We start from the raw sequence: 27,765 nt of genomic DNA on the forward strand, positions 1-27,765 counted from the left end.
ATGTAAACCGGTATGATTTGTATATTATACAAGAATGTCGGTATATAAAAATTAAAAATAAATAAATAAATATTGGCCATTAAAGGACTGACAGAATAGCCATGCTTTCACATGCTTCCTGAACTGAAAGTAGTCCTGACTTGGTAAAGCTTTTCTAAGTATGGGCGTAGCATCCATAATGCACAGTGGTGCACGGGCACCACCAACTTTAAAATGGGGTGTGCCATACACCATGAACTTGGGAAGCTATTGTGTCTTCCCTGGCTCTCCCCCCAGAACAGTGCTGCTGACCACCACAACTAATGTTCCCTCTAAGCTGCACGTGTGCATGGAAAAAGTTCTACGCTCCCGCACTTGTGCACAACTTGTCCTGCAGGCGTGCACAGCTCACCCCCCTCCCAGCGCAGGAAGCTTGGCTGGGCCATGGCAGACCCCATCCCACCACAGTCCGAAGTAAAGAAGAGACCAGGAGGGCCATGGCGTGCTGTGGCAGAGCCCATTCCGCTATACCCCGAAATGAAGAGGAGGCCGGAGGTGCTGTGGTGGACCCCGTTCTGCCACAGCTCAAAGTGAAAAGGCCGGCAGGGCCATGGTGGAACCCATCCCACCACGGCCTGAAGTGAAGAGGAGGTTAGCAGGGCGCAGCCCAAAGCTAAGAGGAGGCCATGTGTGTTTATGTGTGTATGTGTATATGAGAGCCTGTGGGTATGTGTATATGTCTGTAAGAACCTGTGTGCATGCATGTGTGTCTTTGTGAGATCTTGTTCAAATGTATGTGTATTTGTATATGTCTACAAAAACCTGAATGTGTGAGAGCCTGTGTGTGAGTTCTTGTGTGCCTGTGTGTGGGTTTGTTTGCAAGAGAGCATGTGGGTGTGTATCTGTATGAGAGCCTGTGTGTATGAGAGGCTGAGGCAGTGTGTGTGTGTATATTTGCCTGTGAGAGTCTATGTATTACAGGCTTTCACAGGCACGTGCACACACACACACACACACTCACAAAGTATGTATGTGAGGAAGAGAGAGCATGTATGTGAGAGAGAGAAGGAGTATGTGTGAAAGCATTGACATGTATATGAGAGAGAGTGTCTGAAAGAATGAATGTGTTAGTAGGTGTGTGAGTGAGGGAGAGAGAGAAGATAGTTTGTACAGCTCTACCTCTCCTAATGTACAATAATATCAGGGTGACTGGAAAACAAAAGATCCCAGGTATGGAAAGCAGGAGATTTTTTAAAAGTCCTTATTAGTTTTAATTATTGGGTATAATTTGATATTTCTATTGTTTTAAAAAAATTGAAATATTAGATTATTTAATTATTGGATGTTTTATTCATCAGAGGTTTTGAAATATTTTAGTGGTGTTTGGGAAATATTAGGACAAATGTATGCATGTTTCTTTTAATTGGATGTTTGTCAGCTGTTTGACATTTAATCTTTTTATTAGCATGGTTTTAATATTATGAATGATGTTTTATATCTCCAATTGTATTGCTTGATGTTTTGAGAGGACTGATTATGTTTCTGTTTTTCCGTTGTTGCACTGCATAACACGGTTGGGCTTGTGGTTTCCAATTCAGTTTTTTTGGCACATAGAATAGAAATGTGCCAACATTTCTGTGGGGTTCTATCTGTATTTTAAAGGTCCAGTTCTTATGTAACTTTAATTCTTGCTGTGAAAATGATGGTACTTATCACTGGCTTTTACGGCATTATGGTTCTGTTTTCATTTCTATTTTAAATAGAAATTTGCTCTTTATTAATTTCACTTGTGTACAGAAAGTGGTTTTGAATGTTCTTGCAGAAAATATATTTTCATTCCCATATTTTAATGTAACTGCTGTTAGTAGATTAGGCGATTATTTTAAGGGATTAGCTATTGTTCCCTCCAAGGATTGGGTTGCTGTGCGGATAAATTTGATAGGCTTTTTGCATCAAAGAAAGTAGTGCCTACTGGGTAATGTAGAAGGGTGTGCTGTGTTCTAGGGCATATACAGCAGCAAATGTTCTGGTGCAGCAGCAACTTCAGCAAACACCCTACACCCCTGCTTCTGAGAGAGAATTCCAGAGGGTGGCAGCAGCAGCTGAGAAGGCCTGTAGATGGATATCGGACCCTTTGATTTCTTTTGCCACTGGCATGCTTAAAGAGGCTATTGGGAGAACCTTAAAGGCCAAGCAGGAGCATAGGAAGATAACTGGTCCTTCAAGTAATCTGGATCTATTCCTCTTAGAGTTTTATATTTGACCCTGTAAAGTACTGGTAGCCAGTGTGGTTTATGCAGCCTATATGCAATGTCATCTTTTCTCATGCAGCCCTCTAACATTCGAGCTGCAGCGTTCTGATGTAAACCCTTTGATGTCAATCCATTACAATGTACGTAGCAGTAATCCAGCTGTGAGATTATCACAGCATGGACCACTGTGATCAGATCATGCTTTTAATGAAAGCATTGCGTTTCTGCAGTTGATTCAGGTGAAAAAGGCAGGTTTTAAATATCTGGATTTGCAAAAGCGTAGTTAATGCTGAGTCCAGCAAGACTCTGAGTCTCCTGACCTGTAATTTTAGAGGGAGTTCACGAATGGGATTTTAGTGATTTGGGCAAGTCCACTTGAATTTTGAACCCACAGAATCCATGTTTTGTTTGGGTTCTGGTGTAGTTTGTTTCTTTTTGCCCACTCTTGAATAGGTGTGAGGCTTGCGGTTAACTCTCCTATAGCTGTTGACTGGTTCCATGGGTGGAAGAAGCTGTACATTGTCCATGTAAATACACATTGGCTTCTTGTCTGCTTCTGCACACAGTTCAAGCAGAAACGTAGCTAGCCTACGGCCAATGTGGCCTCGGCCATAGGCGCCATCCTTTAAGGGCGCTGTCGCGTGAAAACTATCGGACTCCAGCCTCCTCTTCCCTCCCCCTGCCCTGGCAATAAATAGCTGCACGGCCCACAGAGCCTCAAAAATAATCAATTCCCACCGGAACAATGAAGAACAGCACGGCACACACCCCGACCCCTCTCTACCCCGCTCTGGCAATGAAGAGCAGCGCTGCCCTTAGGGAAGCACAAAACAATTGGCCTCCTTCTCCCCCGCCTTCCCGCTCTGGAAGTGCCGAGCAGCGTGGCCCCAGGGACGCAAAATGCATTGGTCTTTTTCTCCCTTTCTCTGCCCGGCAGTGAAAAGTACCACAGTTGGCAGGGCCTGAAGGAGCAACAATGAGCAGCAGCAGCAGCAGCGTAGCCCACGGGATGCCAAGAAGCATTGGCCTCCCTCCCCATGCTTCAGCATACCTGGAGGCAAGATGAGAGAGAGAGAGAGAGAGCCTATGAAAGTGTGTGTTTCTGATTGAGCATGTGAGAGAGAGCCTATGTGTGTGTGATTGAGCATGCAAGAGAGCGGTATGAGCGTGCGTGTGTTTGAGCATGTGAGAGAGCCTATGCGTGTGTGTATGCTTGAGCATGGGAGGGAGAACCCATTACTGTATGTCTGTATGACTGAGCATGTGAGAGAGAAGTATGAGCGTGTGTGTGTGTGTGTGTGTGTATGATTGAGGATGTGAGAGAGAGGTATGAGCATGTGTGTGTGTATGATTGAGGATGTGAGAAACAGGACTGAGCGTGTATGTGTGTGTGTGTGTTTGACTGTGCATGTGAGAGAGGTATGAGCTTGTGAGAGATAGCCTGTGTGTATGTGTATGATTGAGCATAGGAGGGAGAGCCTATGAGTGTGTGTATGTGAGAGAGAGAGGTATGAGCATGTATCTGTGTGACTGTGCATATGAAAGAGAATGAATGAGTATATATGTATATTTATGTGTAGTTGAGCATGAGAGAAAGAACAAGTGTTTGTGTATATGATTGAGCATGCGTGAGAGAGAGCATACAAGCGTATGTGAATGACTGATCCTGTGACAGAGTATGAGCCTGTATGTGTATATGATTTATCATGTGACAGAGATTGAACGAGTATGTTCATATGTTAAATTGAGCGTGACAGAGAGCGAACGAGCATGTGTGTGTGTATACAGTTAAGCATGAGAGCACAAACAAGTATGTATGTGTGTATATGATTCAGCATGTGTGAGAAAGCATGGAGAAAGTTTGTATGCAACAACCCTCTCTCTCCCTGCTAATCAATGACAATCTCAGGTCATCTGGAAATGAAAAATTCCCAAGTATGGACAGCAGGGGATTTTTTTTTATCCTTATTAGTTTTAATTATTGGGTGATATTTGATGTATCAACTATTTTGAAATATTTTATTGACTTTTGGAAATGGATAAAGATATGAGTTTTTAATTATTGGATGTTCTATCCATCAGCTGTTTTGAAATATTTAAAATTTGTATTAGTATGGTTTTACTATTTATGATTTGTTTCTTGATTTTATTGTTTGATGTTTTATGAGGAATGATGGTATTTCTGTTTTTCAGTAGTTGCACTGCATATAGACTGGCTTGTAGTTTCCAGTTCAATTTTTGTCTGCACATTTCTATTTACACTTTACAGTCTCTCTGTTAGTAATTTAGTGAGGGTCTGTCTATGTTCAGCATGTGTGAACAAGGTGAGGTGCTCTGCCAGCTTGTAGTTTTTGTGTGGGAATCTATAACAATCTGGTTTGTTCTGTCTTCTTAATGGGAGGAGTTTGGGTGTTTAGGGCCTAGTGTAATATTTGCAATGTTGTATTTTCATAGGTAGATTTGCATGCTGGCAAATAGTGCTGTCTTGGTATGGGAGGTTTAGTATATTGTAATGCAATTCCGTTTACTAGTGGCTTTCTGAGGACCATGCCTACACCTAACATGCTTCCATAGGCCTAATACCATACTGGTTCCAAGTGCCTTTAAGAACATAAGAACATGCGATACTGGGTCAGACCAAGGGGTCCATCAAGCCCAGCATCCTGTCTCCAACAGTGGCCAATCCAGGCCATAAGAACCTGGCAAGTTCCCAAAAAACTAAGTCTATCCCATGCTACTGATGCTAGTAATAGCAGTGGCTATTTTCTAAGTCAACTTAATTAATAGCAGGTGATGGTCTTCTCCTCCAAGAACTTATCCAATCCTTTTTTAAACCCAGCTACACTAACTGCAATAACCACATCCCCTGGCAACAAATTCCAGAGTTTAATTGTGTGTTGAGTGAAAAAGAACTTTCTTCGATTAGTTTTAAATGTGCCACATGCTAACTTCAAGGAGTGCCCCCTAGTCTTATTATCCGAAAGAGTAACTAACTGATTCACATTTACCCGTTCTAGACCTCTCATGATTTTAAACACCTCTCATATCCCCCTCAGCCGTCTCTTCTCCAAGCTGAACAGTCCTAACCTCTTTAGTCTTTCCTCATAGGGGAGCTGTTCCATCCCCTTTATCATTTTGGTCACCCTTCTTTGTACCTTCTCCATCGCAACTATATCTTTTTTGAGATGTGGCGATCAGAATTGTACACAGTATTCAAGGTGCGATCTCACCATAGAGCGATACAGAGGCATTATGACATTCACCATTCCCTTTCTTTTTTTTTTTATTCTTTCTTTTCAAATTTTGAAATTATCCCAAGAAAAACCTTGTACAGAAAATCTAATGTCTTTTTTACAAAGAAGAAAAAGAAATTAGTAACATTGAAGAAATTAAATAAGATACATTCATATTACATTTCATATTCCATTACATATGGCTATCTTCCAGTCTGTCAGGTACATCAGATGATTTTGATAGGTTACAAAGTTTTACTAATAGGTCTGAAATTTCATTTTTTAGTTCTTTCAGAACCCTGGGGTGTATACCATCTGGCCCAGGTGATTTACTACTCTTCAGTTTGTCAATCAGGCCTACCACATCTTCTAGGTTCACCGTGATTTGGTTCAGTTGATCTGAATCATCACCCATGAAAACCTTCTCCAGAACGGGTATCTCTCCAATATCCTCTTCAGTAAACACTGAAGCAAAGAAATCCTTTAATCTTTCCGCAATGGTCTTATCTTCTCTAAGTGCTCTTTTAACCCCTTGAACATCCAACGGTCCAGCTGACTCCCGTGCAGGCTTTCTGCTTCGGATATATTTTTAAATTCTTTTGTTTGCCACATATGTTTGTCTTGACTAAATTGTAAGCCATGGGCAGTCAAGTCTCTTATCTGTATCTATACAGTGCTGTGTAGGTCTAGGAGCCCTTTAGAAATGATAAATGTTAGTAGTAGTAGCATTGCAGAGCTGTTAGCATAGTTGCTATTGGGAATGTGTCGTAGTCATATGACGTTCTCTTTGTCTATTCCTATTTTTCTCCTTTTCTCATTAGTCTCTTGCCATTTCAGCATCTTCTCTTTTTTTTATTTTTTACCATTCTATTTCAGTGTTTACCAGTAAAATAGAAATGAGTATGATAATTTGAGTCTGTATAAATGTATTTTTTTAGCAGTTCCTATCCATGCCCTTTTCCATAGTGATAAATATTGTATCCTCATTAAATATAGAAATATCTTCTGAAATCTGAGAGGAAATAAATATGCATAGATACTCTCTGTCACTTTATGACGCTCTGAGGCTCAGGGCTTGGATGCAGGGCTGGGGATGGAGAGATTGTGGGGGTCCTATCCCACAGTCCCTGGGCCAGTAACCCCTCAATAATTATTTGTCTTTCTTTCTACAAAAAGAGGCATTGTAAGACACTCAGGGGCTGATGCAAAAAAAAAAAAAAAAACCGCGGAAAGCGGGCACTGAAAAGTCAGTGCCCACTTTCTTAATGTGCGCATGGCGCCCGCAAGGGGGGCACAGTGCTATATTATAATTAGGGGGGTCACGTTAGCAAAAAGGTGCTAGGGTTGCTTGCACGACCCTAGCGCCTCCTTGCTAACGCGACCCCGCGGTTACCGGCGGTCTGCCAGTTATGAACACCGACGCCGATAAACTTGGCTTCGGTTTTCATAACTGCAGTCCGCGTTAAATAGGCGCTAATCCCCTAATTGCATTAGGGGGTGGATTAGCGCCTATTTAACCCTCGTCCGACTGCGGGTTATAGACTTCGCTCGGCTGAGCACACTGTATTGCATCGGCCCCTCAGAATGTACTCACTGGAGGAAAGAAGGGACACGTGGAATATAATAGGAATATCCAAATAAAATATGGGAAGGTGAGATTTTCCGTAGAAAAGAAAATTCAGGGTCAAGGGTCATGACCTGAAGTTTGCAGGGAAGAAGGCTTGGGGAAAACCTAGGAAAATATTTTACTACGAGGGAAGTAGATGCCTGGAACAGCTTAGCAGTGGAGGTAGCGACAACCAAAATTGTGACAGAATTCAGGCCTGCTCAGAACACTTGTAAAAGGCAGTGGTAGGAATGGGGTAGGGAGGCTGTAGTATTGCAAACAATCCACCCTTCACATTGCTTTCATCCACAGGGAGATGAAGATGGAAATAAGTACTGGCAGAAGGTTGGTGCTTGAGGAGATGTTGGCTATATATTTTGGAATTGTCTTGGAGGATGTATGAGTTTTGGAATTCTGCTGCAGATGAGATTAGCACAATCCTGAAGAAACAATTAGTGAAAAAAAGAATTGGGTGTGTTTGTTAGGAATCATGGAAGGTTGTAGCTTCTCAAAGATGAAAAAATATTTAATTGGCAAATAAAAGCATAACAATAAACTGTCAATTGGAAGATGAATGTGTATGGGTAAATATAGATCACATAAATAGTATGGGAAAAGTTAATGTATAGCCTGCAGCAGCAATATCATGTCCATGAAATCAGCTGGAAATTACATAATGAGAGATGAAAATACCAGGCAATCAAGTTCTTTAAATAAATAAAATTAACAATGTGGAGATTGTTTTAGAGAGAGAAATATACAGAAAACATCACTGTAATCTCTCTCTCAAATTCTTTTCTTTCATAGAAGAAAAACATGAGAAGAGTTGAGTATTCTACAGTAGCATATACCTAAATGTCACCTTAAAATTAGACCTTAGCTTTTGGTTAAAATTGTGTGGCATATAAATCTAGAGAGAACCCAGAGGAAAAGGACAAAAACAGATTTTGGTATGATTCCTAAGATGGACATATTAAGAATTGGGATTTCAAAAATGATGCGTACTAAATATATTTGTAGGATGTTTTATACTGATGGTGTAAAAAAGAATATTTTATGTCCATCATACTGTAATAGATATATCTCTGTGACGCCTAAAAGAAATCTAATAAAGAATTGGCGTCTCTCAGTAATACATGTATCTTGTTAAGCTGGCTAGCAGTGAACGTTCAGCACAGCAGTGCCCACTACAGCCCAGCTTTGGTTAGAAGTCCTGAAATGACAACTTCCTCACAGCATTGATGTTACCTAGGAAGTCCTGCGGTGGCAGCTAGGATTCCAGTAATGTGAGCTTCCTCAGAGCAGGGACAGATGTGTACCCAGATGAGATTCCAACAATAGTTACCTTCCTTACAGCAGCTCCCCTGGTAAATGCCAGCCAGGATTTCTTTTTGTCTGAGTTTTCTTATGGAAGTTATGCCTGCTTTACTTTAATAATTGCAGCTCACTAAAAAGATCCCTTTGTTTGAAGAGGCTTCGTTGCCTCTGACTCACTTGCCTGTTTACACACCCATTTTCCCTCACATAGTGCCAACAAGATTGCTATAAGAGAGGAGATTACCCAGGAGGCACCGGTACAATCAGTGACAGCTACTATTTTCCTTCACTCCCACGCAGCCTACTGTAAGGCTTTTAAAACATAGAACTAACATTTGTTCTACCGGCTTTGGTAAAGGTGTGGATGTTCCCTGCAGACAGGAAGAGAAGAGATTTATCCAAAGCTCTTCCACTCATTCCAGTCCTTTAGATTTTCCTTCCGTAAAGGGCTTTGTTTTGGCGTGCAGAAGCGAAAGTGCAACACTCCTGTCGCTTTGCCACTGGCCAGTGAGTTCAGCAGTTCAGTCAGGTCGGATCCCCATCCCTCCCCTTCTCTGATCTGTCTTGTCTGTCTGTCTGTCTGCAGCCAGGAGAAGTCAGCCTTCCGTGAAGTCATCTCTGAGCTAGAGTTGAACCCCAAGTGCAAAGGCCTTCCCTTCTCCTCCTTCTTGATTCTTCCATTCCAGAGGATCACCCGACTCAAGCTGCTAGTGCAGGTAACAGCTTCTTCCTGTCCTCCTAACTCCTTGCACCTGGCACCACCCTCTTTCCCCAGCGCCTTGCCCTCCTCAAGCCTTCCATTGCTTGCACTACATTCATTCAGTCCTTTTTTTCCATGCCAGTCACATTGTTCCACCATTGAAATCCCACCTGGAACTGTTAGAACTCTTATCTTAGTGACAGAAAAATTCATTTACCACATACATTTACTCCCATGCTTTCCCCCATATTACTCTAAATGATTAGCGCCAGCCATGTTGAGGAGGAGGTGTCCTGTTGTACAGTGAGTCAGTTTTAGGGTTGCCAGTTGGCTCCATTTTATTTTTAAGACAGGTTGTTTCAGTCCTGGTTTTACTGTATTGCTTGCATGGACTTTGTAGTCGTATTTTTATTAATGGAATTCAGAATTACTGATCTATGCATGCAATAAAGTAAAACCAGGACTGGCTCAACCTGTCTTGAAAAAAAAATGGAGCCAGATAGTTACCCTAATTACATACAAATGGGCCTTCATCCTGCCATGGAGGGACTATCATTCTTACAGTTCTTTAAAATCATGGGAACCCAAATCTGGTCCTTGAGTGCCACAAACAGGCCTGGTGCTCTGGATTTCCATAATGAATATGCAAGAGATATTTGCATGGATTGCCTTAATTGTTAGCATATTTATTGTGGAAATCCTGAAAACCCAACTGGATTGCATTTATCAAGGACTAGATTTGAAAACCCCTGACTTTCTTTCACACAGTGTACTCCAACATTGCCCTCTAGCTACCTTCAACTTCTTGGTTGACAGGAAAATCATCTGTGAAGTGTCTCTGTTCCTGTGAGGGAGTGTGTGTGTCAGAGAGATATCCTTTATGTTAACACAATGTTTGTTTTGAATGCAGAACATTTTGACCAAGGTGCCAGAGCGATCTGAACGGGAAAACACAGCTCTGCAAGCTCACAGGGAGCTGGAAAAGGTAGGACTATCTATTCTGTTGATATCCCTTTACAGAAAAGAAAATCCAGTGGAACCAACGCATAGGAAAACAAAAAGTGATAGAAAGCTGACACCATCTGTTTGAAACCCCCTGATGGGGTACATAAAATGATGGAAAGGGATATCCCTATTAGATCAGTGTCATCCCTTCCAAATTTGCTTGATGGTTTCCAAAGTTTGGTCATGCAGATGGTATGGGGTGGGTCAAAACAATCTGCTGCCTGAGGCGAGGGCACCCGCTCCCCACCCCCCCCCCCCTCCATCCGAGGCATGCCACAGGTCAAATCACTGAGGAGGCCAAGGTGGAGTCTGGCCCTTTTGGTGACTTGAAATGCTGGAAGACAGAGCACCAGTGATAACATTCCTAGGAAGCTGGTAATCCTGTCCGACTCCTGGGAAACCTCCCACCCTTCCCTGGCATCTGCCCCCTGGGGATGTGCGAGATGGGTTAATGGAGGTGGGTCTGTGTGTGATGCACGCTTTCAGCCAGTGCATGGGTATTAGACATCCTAGACAAACCCTACATACTTCAGACAACTTTCCCCTCTCTCCGGCCTTCCCCACACAGTTAAAAATTATGCATTTATTTTTAAATTCCCTGACCCAGAAAGAGATTTTACATGAAAAAAGGCATTTAAAATATGGTCTTCTGAGATAGAAATATTATTTACAATAACATGTGGTGCCAACCAGAAAACTCTGCAAAAAAAATCACTTGGAACTCATATAGTATTAGGCGTATTGTTAAGAATGTTGGGTGTGCACTAAACCATGAGTAAACTGAATTACAATTTTAATATAGTAAACTCCCATACCAAAACAACACTAACTGCCAGCACTCAAACAGTAATAAGCCTACTTATTACTGAAAGTAATAAGTATTATTATTGAACTGGAAGTTCAAGTTTCCAAGTTTACTAACCTTGTTATATGTAACTTTGTTCTTCCTGTTCTACTTATGGTTTTAGTTACAATTCCCCTATTCGATGTAAACCGATCTGATATGGTCTTCAACCATGAAGGTCGGTATAGAAAAGTGTTAAATAAAATAAATAAATAAATATTTATAAAAATTAATGCTGCAAATATTACTTCAGGCCCTAAAATACCAATACATCTCCTATTAGGAAAACAGAACAAGCCAAACTGCTTTAGAGCCCTATACAGAAACGACCTCACCTCGGTTATAAGTACAAAACACAACTAGAACCCCCACCAAATACAGAATAAAGAGAACACCTACAACCAACAAGCTTACAATGACCCGTGAACAGGCTTTTCCATTGAAGGTCCAATCATAAGGAACTCTATTCCTCCCTCCCTGAGATCTTTATCTAATACTAAGGATTTCAGAAAAACCTTAAAGCATTATAAATAATGTTTATTCAAACTAGCATGAACAATGTGAACCTTAACTCCGTTATTACTATTGCTCCTCTTCTGCTCTGCCCTCTTTATCTTGATTCCAGCCAGGCTTTAACACCCAGGCATTGTCTTTGTTTTAATTATAATTTCCTAGCATGTAGATAGATGGATTCAGGACCAGTGGGTTATGCACCTCTACCAGCAGATGGAGACGGGGCAAACCTACTTCACAGTATATACACTCCTGCATTGACATCAGCCTGCCAGTATTCTCTGACTCCAGCAGATGGTGGTTTCTTTGCGTAAAGCCTCTTATGTTTTCCCTGTTATGGAGACCATTCAAGAACTGATCTTGAGTGGGGCGCCCCGGAGACAAATTTTAAAGGGGTTCGGACCTTGGAAGGCCTGTACCCCCTGGATCCAGTGGAGAAAAAAAAAAAGTCTGCATTTTTCTAAAGTGGATGCGTTTGTCAGTAGCATCTCTAAACAGATGACTATCCCTGAGGAGGGAGGAACAGCCTTGAAGGATGTGCATAATAGGAGGATTGAGGCTATCCTTAAGCAAGCATTTGAATCAGTGGCAATGACCTTGCAGATAGCTTCCTGTTGTTTCCTAGTGGCTCGCTCTTGTTTGCTTCTCCCTCAGGAGGTTGATGACTCTGGGGTGAATTCCAGGACAGTTATGGAACCCACCGCCAACTTTTTAGCAGTTGCAGGCTGAAATTTGGTCTGCACCTCGGCCAGAGGAGTGGCTTCGGTAATGGTGGCCAGACGCAAGTTATAGCTGAGAAATTGGTAGGCCGATGCGACCTCCAAAGCTAATCTTACAAAATTGCCTTTTAAGGCTCGTTCTTGTTTGGGAGTGAGTTGGAGAAGTTGTCCAGTAAGTGGGGCGAATCTCCAGTTCCTTGGTTGCTGGAGGATAAGAAATAGTTGCCGCGCCCCTATGGTATGAGGGATCATCTCAGGGGTTCCAAGCAATTTTGTCCCTACAGAGGGACGACCTTTCCGAAGACTCAGACTTTTGGCCGGTCTCAGTCCTTTTGCCAGACAGCCCAAGCGAGGCGCGGGCTCGGGTAGTGGAACCTCCCAAGCCTTCCAATGAAAGTTTGCCGACCCACACCCGGGAACAGGAGATAGAGGGGCACCTCTCTTTCTTTTATCAGAGGTGGTTCGAGATCACATCGGATCAGTGGGTCCTGGAGGTAATGCGAGAAGGTTATGCGCTGGATTATCTCAGTGTTCCTCGAGATGTGTTCATGGTGTCGCCCTTCCACTCCCCGCAGAAGAAGCAGGCGGTGGAGTGTGTGCTGTCAAGGCTCCTCAGTCTGAGGGCTGTGGTTCCAGTACCCACGTTTCAAGAAAATACATGTTGATATTCCATTAATCCATTGTGCCCAAGAAGGAGGGCTCCTTTCGCCCCATCCTGGATCTCAAAGGGGTCATCCGTCATTTGCGGGTGACTCATTTTTGCATGGAAGCATTGCGCTCTGTGATAATGACCGTGCAGTCAGGGGAATTTCTGACGTCCTTGGAACTGTCCGAGGCATACCTTCATATTCCCATCCAATTGGACACCAATGTTTTCTGCGTTTCGCGGTGTTGGGGTACCATTATTGGTTTTGGGCGCTGCTTTTTGGTCTGGCCACCACTTCCAGAACTTTTTCCAAGGTTATGATGGTGATGGCAGCAGAGTTGAGATAGGATGGGATCCTAGTATGCCCATATTTGGACGACTGGTTGATTCAGACTGTCTCTGGAAGAGATCTGCCTGCTGACTTGCAAGGTGATCTCCCTTTTGCAGGAGCTCGGTTGGGTGGTGAACCTACCCTAAAGTGGTCTTCAGCCATCTTAGTCATTGGAGTATCTGGGGATTTGGTTTGACATGAAGCGGGGCAAAGTTTTCCCTGCCAGTAGCTCATAGTCAGAAGTTGATGACTCAGGTACGTCTCTTGGTGAACACTATATGCCCGACAGTGTGGTCCTATCTACAGGTACTTGATTTGATGGTGGCAACCCTGGAAATGATGCCGTGGGCGAGGGTGCATGTGTCCTCTTCAGCGATCCCTGCTGTCTCGCTGGAGCCTGCAGTTTCAGGACTATTTGATTCAGCTCCACCTGTCTATGGAAGTCTGCTCTCACCTCCAATGGTGGTTGCAAGCAGATATTGTGAATCCTGTTCATGGGTGGTTCCCACGAGCGGTCTCATTCACCTCCCGGCACGTCCTTGTCTTCCTATGCGCCCTTTCCCCCTCCCCCTCCCATTGCCGCTCCTGCTCTATTGCGGTCTTGAGGTGCCGCTCAGCTCCTGACGCTGCCATCTCCTGCTTCTACGCGGCTAGGAATGCTGACGACATGCCGCTTCTGTCGGTGGTCTCCTAGGTGCACTTGTGCACCTCTCGAACATTTAAAGGGCCTGTGGTGGGAAAAGCTCCATGGCCTTTCCCGATGACATCAGCCTGCTTGCCCTATAAAAGGGCTCTTCAATCAGCTACTCTTCGCCTTCGCAAGGAGATCCTGCTCCTAGAGTCCTTTTCCAGCTTGCCCTCCAGGAGTCTTCAGTGGTCCAATCTTGCTTCTTCAAGGCCTCTATGTTCTTCATCTTTGTGGGAGCTCCTCGATGTTCTCTTTCCATGTTTCTGGTCTCTCGACATCACCAGACTGGTTGGTACTCACGTATTAGAGAGTCTTTCTTTTTAGGGCAAAAGATCTGTATATTTCTGGATGTTGTTAAGGAAACCCACATACGAAGAAAACAGTTTCTACTTTTAAAGCAAAGGACAACAGCCTTAGGGGCTTCCTTCCAGTTAAGGTTTCCCTGCAAATGTTTTATGAAGTGGCAAGGATCAAGTTATATCTTTTATGATCCTTCTTAACTGGAAGTTTTTTATTTAATAAATCTTTGCCTCCAGTGTAATGTTTTTTAGTTAATAAATCTTTGCCTCCAGTGTAATGATTTAGATAAGTGACCTTATTTAGAAGTTTGACTGCAGTTCTTTTTTGGATTATTTTTCTTTATATATACACACCCCCATATATCAATATAGTATTTGCTAGATATAGCTTCATCATTTGTATTTGTCATTATTTCTTTATGTTCTGCATAGCAATACTGGTTATGTCTTCAAATATGCTTGAGTGTAATTTAAAACACAATAAATAAAAAGTTAAAAAAAAAAATCCACAGCAGCGGGATTAGTGGATGATTCCATTCTCCTCTTGTACTGACTGGACAGGGAGGATAACCCTCAACTCCCCTCCATGAGCCCATTCTTCACCCAGTGCTGGTTAAATAAGTGCAACAGACGCTGAATTTCAAAGTTCCACACAGTTTATTTTTCTAGATGAACCAGCCAGCAATTATATTCAGAATCACATAAAATCTCAATTTGCTTAGGAACACAATGGTACATTCCACCTTTTCATGACTTTTTCTCATGCAACTTCTTTTCCATGAAAAGTCCTGGATGGATGGTCCACCTTCTCACAGTCCTCTTAAATAGTACCACACTCCCAAATCTCTTAAGGACGGGTATTTGCCTTTGGCATACCCATTATCAACATTCACATCCAATGGCGACCAAATGCAGCTCCGAGTTACATGATTTATTCATACTCCTGTGGTCTTCAGTCTCCCTTACAATTTCCACTCCACCTTCCTCCCGGACCACTGCACTTCAAGGGATTCTCTGGGGTACTCTTCTTGGACTCACCCCACTCCTGAACATTTGGCACACTTCCTCAGAGGAAGGAATGATCTTTTCTTTCACTCGCCTCCTGGTTAGTCCATTGGGAGGAGGAAGAAACCCACTCCATGGGCATGGAACTCTCCCCTTGAGGGAAAAGCCCCTACAAGGTTCCTTTCCCACGTGGGAGGGTCCCTGGGACCTGCCAACTCATGGGCTGGAGGTCCCTATTATCCACCCATTCCCAATAAGAGCAGGAACCAAAACAGCAAAAACCCACCAAACGTTGCCAATTTTATAGCTCCTGCTACGCCATGATCACCCAGTCATAAAAGCCCAAAATGTTTAAGGGATCGTGTATACTATTTTTCCAAATAACACATCATCCACTAAATATAATGCTCACTCAGCTAAAATGCCATTTAATTGTCTTTAAGTAGTTCTATACAACAGATCTATAAAACATTTTTTTCAAACATGGAATACATGGGTTTCCTTTACCCAGAGCCTCTGGTACAGCTAACAAACTCAGAAAAACTGCACCATATTTAGGGGGTTTCCCTACATGTTAAATATTGCAGTTTTAGAACCCTTCTCCATACCAACTCTGCTCCTAGCACCCACATACACTTTCTCCATTTGTGCCTGCTCTTGACACATGGGTGCAGAGCTGCCTTTTCTGTTAGGCAGATTAGGTGATCGCCTAGACTAGAGCACAGCAAATTTGGGGGCGGCACCAGGGCTCTGTGCTATGCCTAAGTACAGAGGGCTCTGCTTGATGAGTCTATTGGCCTGTGCCCAGAATCCTCTACTTCCTGTTCTAACCCCTCCCCTGCCAGGAAGTATGCAAGGACAGGAGGGAAGGGGTCGAGGCTAGAGTAGACAGAGCACAGCAGACTTGCATTAATGTATTGGCATGACAATGTGTGCATGTTGCTAAAATAATATGTGAAGAGGGTAATTTTATAAAAGCCTGCATAGTGGTAACATTGTTACATTGAACACGTAGACGTTTATCAAGTATTTTCAGTGCGACTTACATACATAAATTTGCTTTGAAAACCCTCAGGTAGTTGACCAAGTATGAACACATATTACCCCGCACAAAGTTATAGCTGCACCAAACAGGGCAGGGTAACTTATGTTTGTACTTTTTTAAAATAAAATTGTCTGTAAGTCGCAACTCTGCCCAACTCTGTCCCCCCAGAAATGTTTCTCCTCAGGGTGCATATAAAAGGATGTTCAAAACTGGGTTACATGTGCACTTTTATGTGCACTGGGCCTGGATCAATTTTAGGACAGCCATTTATATGCATAAAACTGAGTTTTATGCAAGTGAATGGCTTTGAAAATGACCACCTCTGTGGTTAAAATTAAAGGGAAAAAATGTACAAAGTAGTGATACTAACATTAAGATAAACCTCCAGGGCACAGACAGGACAATAACAAGGACAAGTTCCAAATGCTGGTTCTGATCATTATTGTCTCTGTCAGATTACATTTCTGGTCTGGTAGCAGGATACATTTTTTGCTGCCATAGCTGCTGTTTCTCCTGTTTCTCTCAGTATTATACAGAGTTTTTCCTGCTCATTCTCTTATGGGAATCTTTCATCTGCATATGTCTATTTGCTATTTGTGATTACTTATTTTATATTTGGTGAGGATTTTTGTGTGTTCTGTGTGTGTGAGAAACATGAGGTATTCTGCTAATGCGTAGTCTAGCTTGCTCTGTTTTCCCAATAGGTGTATGGCTAATAATATGCGGGGAGACCCCCAAATTTGTCCTGTTCCCCTTCTTGTCATACAAGATATTTTGGGAGTCCCGGGAATTTCTGTTTTCTGAAGTGTTATGAAAAATGTTTGAATGTTTGAATCTGTGTTCTGCAAAATGGACAGTGGATGACACTTGGTGTGTGGTACTGGGTCCAGTGCAGGTAGCGGAAAAGGTATTATATCGATGGCGTTGTGCTAGCCCCTTAAATTCAGAAAGGTCTTCATTGCTTGCGAGGTGTCCCAGGGAGGTATAAGCCCTGGCCAGTTTGGCGGGAGTTGCCCCCTTTTCTAGGATGGAGTTGGAGAGAGAAGGGGAATCTCCAGGATGTACCAGACCTGAAATAGCCAGTAGGGAGTGGGGCCCTGCAGGAGCTTTTCCCCTCAAGGGAAGAGGCCTGCGGCCGAGGTTGTGGAGGTGAGTCATTTCCTCCCCTTGAGGAAAAGGCCATGAGGAAGGAGTAAGGGGTTGTTCTGAAATGAGGAGTGCCCCTCGAAGGTCCAGAGCGTGGAGGATACCGGGAAGAACTGCATGCTGATGGTTGGGAGACGTGGAGAAATCCGAGTAGAAGGTCGAGTGGCAAAGGAGCCATGAGTAGACCACAAGGCTGTAATCCTCGTGTCCCACATGGATGCGAGTCTGATGTTTAAAGGGAAGAGGAATCTGAGGGGAGTACTGTGTCTGTTTCGTGCGTTTGGACGGGGTTATATAATTTACGAATGTAAACCTCATTGGACCATTTTTGGGGGACTCAGCGGTATATAAGAAGATGTAGAAAAATAAATGTGTATTAATCACCATCTTCTTATATACCGCTGAGTCCCCCAAAAATGGTCCAATGTGTTTTACATTCGTAAATTATATTAAAACAAAACCAAAAAATTTATAAAATCACGACAATCACATCAAAATTAATTCAGTGCTTCATTGAAATAAAAAGTCTTCAATTTCTTTCTAAAAGGTTTCAGATCCCCTTTCCAGACGTAACTCAGTTGGAAGTCCATTCCAAAAATACAGGTGCAACCTGTGAGAAGGCGCTGTTACGTGCTGTTTGTAACCTGTATTTTCGCACAGAGGGGATCATCAGCAAATCATCAGAGTTAAATCTTAATTGACTTGCTGGATTATATTTCTTCAGTTTATCTTCAAGTGAGCAGGGTTCCTCCAAATTTATCAACTTAAAAACAGTGATTAACACTTTAAATTGCATATGCCATTTTACAGGTAGCCAATGTAATTGGCGAAATACTGGGCTAATATTGTCAGAGCGCTTAAGACCCATTAAAATCTGCACCACAGTGTGCTCTAATACTTGTTTGGGGAAGACTGACAACTAAGCTATTACAATAATCAACTTGGTTGAATAAAAGTGCTTCTGATACTGACCAAAATAGACTCTCAGTTAGCAAATAGTTTAAAGGCATCAAAATTCTAAACTTGAAAAAGGCTTTTTTTTTTTTTTTTACCATATGCTTCATGTGAGATTTAGAACTCAACTGTGAATAAAAAATGACACCTACATTTCTGGCTTCTGCTACCAAATGTAGTGTTTCTCCTAAAAATGTTATGCTGTTCATCCCTTGGTCAATGTGCCTTTTTCCTATCCAAAGCAGAGAGAGGGGTTTTCTTCAACATTCAGCATCAAATAATTTGCAGTAAGCCATGTTTTAACTTCCATCTACACACGGCAGATGTGTCTGAATATCGTCCACATATAAAAAGTAAAGTCCATCTAACCCCTTTAGAACATCACATAGTGGATGCATGAAAATGTTGAAAAGAATGGACAACACAACAGTGTTGATCCTTGAGGAACACCACAGATGATATGTCTCCAAGAAGAACCTTTTTCCCTATACTGAACTTGATATTGCCTCTTTGTTAAAATGATTCAAACCAAAGAAGCAGAGAAGGGCTACCAAAATGATAAGGGGAATGGAACAACTCCCCTATGAGGAAAGACTAAAGAGGTTAGGACTTTTCAGCTTGGAGAAGAGACGACTGAGGGGGGATATGATAGATGTGTTTAAAATCATGAGAGGTCTAGAACGGGTAGATGTGAATCGGTTATTTACTCTTTCGGATAGTAGAAAGACTAGGGGGCACTCCATGAAGTTAGCATGGGGCACATTTAAAACTAATCGGAGAAAGTTCTTTTTTACTCAACGCATTTGTTGCCAGAAAATGTGGTTAGTGCAGTTAGTATAGCTGTGTTTAAAAAAGGATTGGATAAGTTCTTGGAGGAGAAGTCCATTACCTGCTATTAAGTTCACTTAGAGAATAGCCACTGCCATTAGCAATGGTTACATGGAATAGACTTAGTTTTTGGGTACTTGCCAGGTTCTTATGGCCTGGATTGGCCACTGTAGGAAACAGGATGCTGGGCTTGATGGACCCTTGGGTCTGACCCAGTATGGCATTTTCTTATGTTTTTATGTTCTTAAGCATGGTACCTCTAATACCAATTTCCTCTAACCGACACAGCAGCTGCTTATAAAAAACATACTTTGAAATATCTATATGCACATGCTAGAAGGCTAAAAAATAAGATGGGAGTGTATAGCACTGAATGAAGAGGTAGATATAATTGGCATGTCAGAGACTTGGTGGAAGGAGGGTAACCACTGTGATACTAAGGTACAAATTATGGAGGATGGATCAAATTGATGGAGGAGTGGCACTATATATTAAAGAGGGCATTGAATCAAACAGGATACAAATTCTGCAGGAAACAAAATGCATTGTTGAATCTTTATGGATAGAAATTCCAGGTGAATAGGGGAATACAATAGCAATAGGGTTGTATTACCATCTACCTGGCCAGAATGAACAGACAATGAAATGCTAAAAGAAATTAGGGAAGCTAACAAAATCAGCAGCACAATAATAATGGGGGATTTCAATTATCCCAGTATTGACTGGGTGAATGTCACATCAGGGCATGCTAGAGAGGTAAAGTTCTTGGATGAAATGATTATTTCATGAAACAGTTGGTACAAGAACCAACAAGAGGGGAAACTATTTAGACCTAGGTCTTAATGGAACACAGGATTTGGTATGAGAGGTAACAGGGTTAGAGCTACTTGGCAATAATGATCACAACATGATCAAATTTGACTTAATAACTGGAGGGAGGACACTAAAGAAATCTACTGCATCAGCATTTAACTTTCAAAGAGACGACTATGATAAAATGAGGAAAATGGTTAGGAAAAAACTGAAAGCAGTAGCTTCAAAGGTTAAGAATTTACATCAAACATGGACCTTGTTTAAAAATGCCATCTTGGAAGCCTAGACCAGGTGTGTTTCATGCATTAGAAAAGGCGGAAGGAAGGCTAAATGACTACCAGTTTGATTAAGTGGTGAGATGAAAGAGGCTATAATAATAGCTAAAAGAACATCTTTCAAGAAATGAAAAAGGGATCCAAATGAAGAAAACAGGAAAGAGCATAAGCATTGGTAAGTTAGATGCCAAGCATTTATAAGGAAGGCAAAGAGAGCATTTAAAAAGAAGCTTGCCATGGAAGGAAAATCTTTTTCAGGTACATTCAAGGTTAAAAGCCTGTGAGGGAGTCAGCTGGACCATTAGATAATCAAGGAGTAAAAGGGGCACTTAAGGATGATAAGGCCATAGCAGAGAGACTAACATTCTTTGCTTTGGTCTTCACTGAAAAAGGTATATGAGAGATACCCATACCAGAGATAATAATCAGAGAAACTGAAACAAATCTCAGTGAACCTGGAAGATGTAATAGGGAAACTTGACAAACTAAAGAGCAGCAAATCACCTAGACCAGATGGTATACATCCCAGAGTGCTAAAAGAACTGAAAAATGAAATTGTGGACTTGCTATTGGTAATTTGTAAACTATCACTAAAATCGTCTATGGTACTTGAAGACTGAAGGGTTGCTAAAGTGACACCAATTTTTAAAAAGGGATCCAGGGTGATCCAGGAAACTACAGACTAGTGAGTCTGATGTCTGTGCCAGGCTAAATAAGAACAAAATTACTGAACATATAGAAAGGCCTATTTTAATGGGATAAAGCCAACATGGTTTTAGGGAAGGGAAGTCTTGCCTCACCAATCTGCTATATTTTTTTGATGGCACAAATACTAGAGATGTGATTTGGCCGAACCTTTCGGTTTGGCCTTTTCAGCTCACCGCAGGAAATTTCGTTTCCCGCGGTTTGGGCCGATTTTCTTTCGGCTGTCCCGAACCAAAATCCCACCCCCACCCCAATCCTTCAGATTTAATTAATTACAATCCCCCACCCTCCCAACCCCCCAAAACTTGCCTAAAGTCCCTGGTGGTCCAGCGGGGGTCCTGGGAGCGATCTTCCCCTCTCGGGCCGTTGGCTGCCACTAATCAAAATGGCGCCGATGGCCCTTTGCCCTTACCATGTGACAGGGGCTATCGGTGCCATTGGCCGTCCATTGCTCCTACCATGTGACAGAGGCAGGCCAATGGCACCGATAGCCCCAGTCCTTAGAGTATCTGGGAGTCCGGTTTGACACCAAGCTGGACAAGGTCTTTCTCCTTCCCTCGAGGATAAGGAAGCTGATGTGCCAAGTACATCGCTCCCTACTGTCACGTTGGAACCTGCTGTCTCAAGACTACTCGATTCACCTCCACCTACCGATGGAAGTATGTTCTCGGCTCCAGTGGTGGCTACAGGAAGTTCATCTGGGCAAAGGTGTAAGCCTGTCCCCTCCGAATTAGCTAGTCCTCAAGACAGATGCGAACCTCCAAAGGTGGGGAACTCACTGTCAGGAACTGACAATCCAGGGGCATTGGACCAAAGAAGAGGCGCTCTGGAACGTAAACTTTCTGGAAGCCCAGGCAGTTAGATTAGCGTGTCTACAGTTCAGCCACATACTCCAGGGTCAGGCAGTCAGCGTGATGTCGGACAACGCAATAATGGTAGCCTACACCACTTGCCAGGAGGAACCAAAATCCAGCAAGTGTCCCTGGAGATAGATCTCCTTATGAAATGGACAGAGTTGAATCTGCAGGGGATTTCGGCCTCCCACATAGCAGGAAAAGACAATGTTAGAACCACAGGGGACTAGTTCTTCTAGTGGCCCCGGATTGGCCCAGACGCCCATGGTATGCAGACATGTGGAGGCTTCTGGTGGAGACCCCCCTATGCCTACCTCCACACAGGGATCTGCTCCAACAAGCTCCGATCCTTCACGAAGACCCAACTCGATTTTGTCTTATGGTCTGGCCCTTGAGAGGGCTCGCTTAAGGAAGCGTGGATATTTGGCGGCAGTAATTTCCACCTTGTTCTGCACGCGGAAATTCTCAACATCCTTAGCGTACATGCGGATGTGGAGAATATTTGAGGCCTGTTGCAAGGAACATGGAGTGACACCTCGGATGACCAAAATCCCCTTAGTTCTAGAATTTTTACAGAACGGCCTGAACAAAGAGTTGTCCCTCAACTACTTGAAGGTCCAGGCAGCAGCTCTCTCCTGTTTCAGAGGCGAGGTGAACGGAGCCCGCCTGTCACCACATTTGGACTTCGCCCATTTCCTAAAAGGGGTTAAACACCTCCGACCACCCTTATGGTTGCCGGTCCCCCTATGGAATCTCAATCCAGTATTGGACTTTTTAGCAGGGCCTTCCTTTCGGTCGCTGCGCAGCCTGTCCCTTCACCTGTTAACACTGACGACTATATTCTTTGTGGCGATATGCTCGGCTCACCTCCTCTCTAAACTACAGGTGTTGTGTCGGGAGCCATTCCTCCGGTTGACTCCAGGAACATTACAGCTTTGCACTGTCGCTTCCTTCTTGCCTAAGGTAGTCTTGGAGTTTCACTTGAATCAGTCCATTTCACTACCGTCTCTAGATAGACACAAGGACACGGAAGACTCCTGCCTCCTATGCCACTTAAATGTCAGTAGGTTTTTAGTATGCTATCTGGAAATCTCAGAACCAGTATGCAAGACGGACCGCTTGTTTGTTCTTCTTGGTAGAAGGAAACAAAGGGAAGCAGCTTTGTGAGCTACCATAGTTCGCTGGATCAAAGAAGTGATCACGGGAGCTTATGTAGAGGCAGAGAAGCCATTACCCTTTCAGGTTAAAGCTCATTCCACTAGGGCCCAGGCAGTATCCTGGGCAGAAGCTAAGCTACTGTCTCCCGTTGACATCTGCTGAACGGCGACATGGTCTTCCTTGCACACATTCTCCAGGTTTTATCGCTTGGACTTTCGGGCCTGAGAGGACACAGCCTTTGCCAGGGCGTTGCTAACTGGACTGCAAGTAGCCTCCCATCCTGTTCGGGAGTAGTTTTTGTACATCCCATTGGTCCTGAGTCCATCTGGCTATATGCTAGGAAATGGAGAAATTCATTACCTGATAATTTTGTTTTCCTTAGTATAGGCAGATAGACTCAGCATCCCACCCAAAGCCGCCCATGAATGTTGCCAAGGAATCGCCCATAAGGTGAATCTTGATTCTAAGAGGTTAAGGGTAAGCTGTCGCCCTGTCTCTAGATCAGGGCATCTATAATATTGCTGGGATTCAGCGCTTAGGTTTGGTGGAGTACAGTTACGGTCATCCGTTTTTTTAAATCAGTTTTTTTAACAAGTTGTAATCAAATTTTAATCAAGTTTTTCAATAGTATGTCCACAATGGCTTTTGAAGAGAATACTGAATGGCTGAGGTCACGCAGGAGTATATCTAATGTGACGTCAGCTTTGAAACTTGACTCCGTCTCCATCTACTAGCAGGGGAGCATAAACCCATTGGTCCTGAGTCCATCTGTCTACACTAAGGAAATTGAAATTATCCGGTAAGTAATTTCTCCATTCTGATCCTTCAGACATGATTTCTTAGAGACTCACACTTTGTGAGAGGATTCCTCTGTGATTCATACAGGGAAAAGTTTCTCAGAGACCAATGCTTGAAATATATCATCATCAGATCCTTCAGAGTGCTGTAAGTTCTTTTTTTATTATTGTATTCGTGGCTCTGCAGTTTCCTCCTGCTTCTTTGGGGTTTCAACTCAATTAGAACTGGAATTTTTTTCAGCAGCCATCATCTTTCATTCACAACAACCCAGAGTATTTTCCTGATTTTTTACGTAACCTTTTCCATCCATTATGATGACCATCCTTGACCAGTAGCCATAAAATGCGATTCCCTCTGGAACCCAGTACTCATGCGCCACCAGTAGGTGTCACTATTGAGCAATGAATAGGACTCCCTTCATACTATCTCCAACCTCAGCCGACCTGGGTAGGTCTCAGCGCTCTGATTTCTAAAATATTTATGCTAGTAGTGTAAGAGGAACTGGAAGAGCACTATCGGGTTCGAGGCTAGAAACAGGTTGGAGATAAGCGAATCAGAAGAGTGTTGGTGACGACAAGGCTAGGGACAGAGCCAGAATCAAGCAAGGTCAGGCGAGCAAGGTCAAGTTCAAGAATCAGTCCAAGGAGTGGTCAACGAAGCAAGGGTCAAGATCCAGAGGTCAGGCAGGGTCAAAGAACAGGCAGAGGTCTTGGGCAGGCGGCAGGCAGGCAGACGAGTCAGGAACAGGCTGTGGCCTTTGGCAGGCGGCAGGCAGGCAGGTCAGGAACAAGCTGAGGTCTTTGGCAGGCGGCAGGCAGGTCAGGAACAAGCTGAGGTCTTTACCAGAAAGGCAGTCTGAGATAAGACCAGGAAGACGAACAATGAAGACAGGAACAAGCAGGGCAAGGAAGCAGGAACAAGCAGGAATGGAACTGGAACAGAAGGATCCTGGAACGAGACTAGGAACAGGCAAGCAGGAACATGAGCAAGGGCAATCTCAGGAACAAACCGACCCGATTGCCAAGGCAAGGAAGTGAGGCCAGGAACTTCCTTTTGATATCCATTCAATCAGGGTGCGCCGCGGAACTAGGCCCCCCCCTAGAACCCATACCAGGGCGGCTGGTCCGCACGCGTAGGGGCATGGCTAGCTGCTGGGACGCCGAGGCCCGGCGTGGGACCTGGTGTGTGAATGAAGGCCCAGCAACCGCCGCCGCAGGACACCGGGACCTAGCTGGGCTCGCGAGGGCCATGAGGGAGACAAGACCGGGACCCGCTGTGTGACCCCGAAGGTGAGTAGTCCCGAGCACGGGACGACTGCGGGTGGGGGCGTAACAGCAGGTTCCTGTGATTAAATGTACATGTGTGAGAGAGAGAAAGAGAGCATGTTCCTATATTGAGCGCGTGTGTGTGTATGTGTGAGAGTGTGTGTGAGAGAGAAAGATTGAGAGTAAAAAAACTTCTGCTAATCCATGACAATCTTGGGACATCTAAAACTCCAAAGTACTCATGTATGGAGAGTGGAGATATTTTTTATCTTTTATTAGTTTTAATTATTGTGGTTATTGTGTCTGTTGTATTGAAATATTTTATTAATTTTTGGGAAATTAAAAAAAATGTTATGAGTATAATTATTGGATATACTGTACATCAGCTGAGTTGAATTATTTATAAAATGTATATATTATACTGATCCACAAATCTCAGCAGATAACAATCAAAAACATACATAATAAATATAAAACAAAATATCTATTATGATTGATGTTTCATATTTCTTCATTTTATTGTTTTATGAGGAATGGTGATTTTTTTTTGTTTTGGACTTGTAGCAATTTCCAGTTCAGTTTTTGTCTGCACATTTATACTTTATTCTGTATTTGATGAGTGTCTGTCTGTGTTCTGCATGTTTGACTGAGGTGAAATATTCTGCTAGCTTACAGTTTCTGTTTAGGGATCTATAGCAGCCTGACTTGTTTTGTTTTCCTAATAGGAAGTGTATTGGTATTTTAGGGCTTTTTCATAGGTAGGGTTGTTCTGTTTGAGTGCTGGTAGTTAGTTCCCAGGAGGTTTACTATTTTGTAATGGTGTTTCTGTTTACACAGGACTTTCTAAGGGCCAAGCAATTATAACCTGTAACAGAAGGCAGTTACTTTACTTAAATAAAAAAAAAACCTTGGTGGGCAGAATGGATGGACTGCTTGGGTTTTTTTCTGCCGATATTTATTATCGGGCCGAAACAGTAAACCATGCAGGAGAGCGGGAAGTGCCCGCTCTCCCGGCGCTCGCACAGGCCACTCTCCTGTGCGCACGATTCAGTAACTTAATTTAATTAAATTAGGGCCCGCGGTAAAAAGAGGCGCTAGGGACACTAGCGCGTCCCTAGCGCCTCTTTTTTTGACGGAAGCGGCGGCTGTCAGCGAGTTTGACAGCCAATGCTCAATTTTGCCGGCATCGGTTCTCAAACCCGCTGACAGCCACGGATTCGGAGCGCACTGTACTGTATCGGCCTGTATGTTACTATAAGCTCACATCCAATGCATTATTCAATAAGCCTTAAACCAAGCGCCTTTTTTTTTGCAGGGTTTTGTGGTTGGCACCACCGCAGTACATGTAAATATAATATACATTTATAATATATTTACATCTATAGTGATATTTTTATCTCAAAAGACTATACATTGAATGTCTTTTTTTTGTGTAAAATCTCCCTTTTTGGATCAGAGAAGCAGTTAAAAATACATTTTAAAATAAATAAATGCATAATTTTTAATTATGAAGAGGAGTGCAGCCACAAGACTATAAGATTTGCCTAGGGCTCCTAATGCCTTTTGCACTGGCCCTGAGAGAGTACGCGACACACTCACACCCCCACCATTCACCCATTTCCCACATCCCCAGGGAGCAGATGCTGGGGGAAGTGTGGGAAGCAGGTGGTAAGGCTCCCAGGGACTGTGGCAGGGCTGCCATCTTCCTTGAAATATTATCACTGACACTTTTATCTGCCACTCCTCTGGGATCCTGACCGCTCTCTCCCCCCTTTCCCCAGCATTTCAAGTAACCACCAGGGCCAGACTTCATGGGGACCCCCCTCCCCCTCTCCCCTTGGCTCTCTTATGCTGTGCCTTGAGGAGGCGGGAATGCCACTGAGCCACCTCTGACTGTGATTCCCTGAGGAACCTGAGGAGTGGAAGATCTGACCTGGAATTTGAACCCAGGTTCCTCTGCATGGACGTGCACAGCACAACCATAAGCTTCTGGGCCTGTCCCCTCACAGATCTGTCTCCTGCAACCTACTATCACTACTGTTTGTCATGTGTAAAGTGCTATAAGACATACACACGGCCTGCACAGCCTAACCTGGCCCACTTACAAACTCTGATAAGCTGCTTATGAGCTGGGCTACCAATTACTGCTTCTTTTTCATGAAGCCATATAGCAAAAACCAATCCTTTCTATTTCTAGAGAGAGAGAAAAAAGAGAGAGAGAGAGAGTGTGTGTGTGTGTGTGGTTTGTTTGGTTGTTTTGTTTTTTTTTGGGGGGTAGGGAAGGCGTTGTGCTGTCCAGCCCATCATAGACATAAGAAAGAACCTAGACACACAGCTTTTCAGCAGTCACATCTGGTTATCTCATGGGAAAGAAATAATATTTTTCTGTGTCTCGTGGAACAGATTCTGATAGAGCTTCTACTGACACAAACACAAGCTCACTAATAAGCAGTCCCCCAGTAAGTGGGAGGAGGGCTATATCAGAATCTTTGATCTCTGTGCGTTAATTTAGAGAAAGATAAACAAATTCTGTACACTCTGGCCAACTATATGTGCCAACAAAAATTCCTTTCTGAGCACTTCTCAACAACAGCCCATTAGCACAGCTATAAGCAAACCAGCGGGAACTTACTGCTAAATTTGGACATGCTTTTTGGTAACCCTTTAAGTGCACGTTTACATCCAGTGATGTTTTTAATCAGTCAACAATATATTCACAGCCTCCCCAGTTTCAGCTAGTAATTTTCCTTCAAGAACCTCCTAATCAGTCTCACTTTCTGGGCTTAA

The 27,765-nt window shown here is 43.2% G+C and overlaps 1 protein-coding gene across 5 annotated transcripts in view; it reads left to right on the top strand.

Annotated features, from left to right (window-relative positions):
* Positions 1-27,765, top strand: part of NGEF (neuronal guanine nucleotide exchange factor) — a 245,957-nt gene that overhangs the window by 142,457 nt on the left and 75,735 nt on the right. For all 5 annotated transcript variants that reach the window (XM_029616712.1, XM_029616714.1, XM_029616713.1 and 2 more), the window contains 2 exons: positions 8,974-9,103; positions 9,998-10,072. In XM_029616712.1, coding sequence (XP_029472572.1) covers positions 8,974-9,103; positions 9,998-10,072 — 205 coding nt within the window. The remainder of the gene's footprint in view (positions 1-8,973; positions 9,104-9,997; positions 10,073-27,765) is intronic.

The sequence above is a fragment of the Rhinatrema bivittatum genome, chromosome 9, assembly GCF_901001135.1.
Source record: "Rhinatrema bivittatum chromosome 9, aRhiBiv1.1, whole genome shotgun sequence".
Classification (NCBI taxonomy): domain Eukaryota; kingdom Metazoa; phylum Chordata; class Amphibia; order Gymnophiona; family Rhinatrematidae; genus Rhinatrema; species Rhinatrema bivittatum.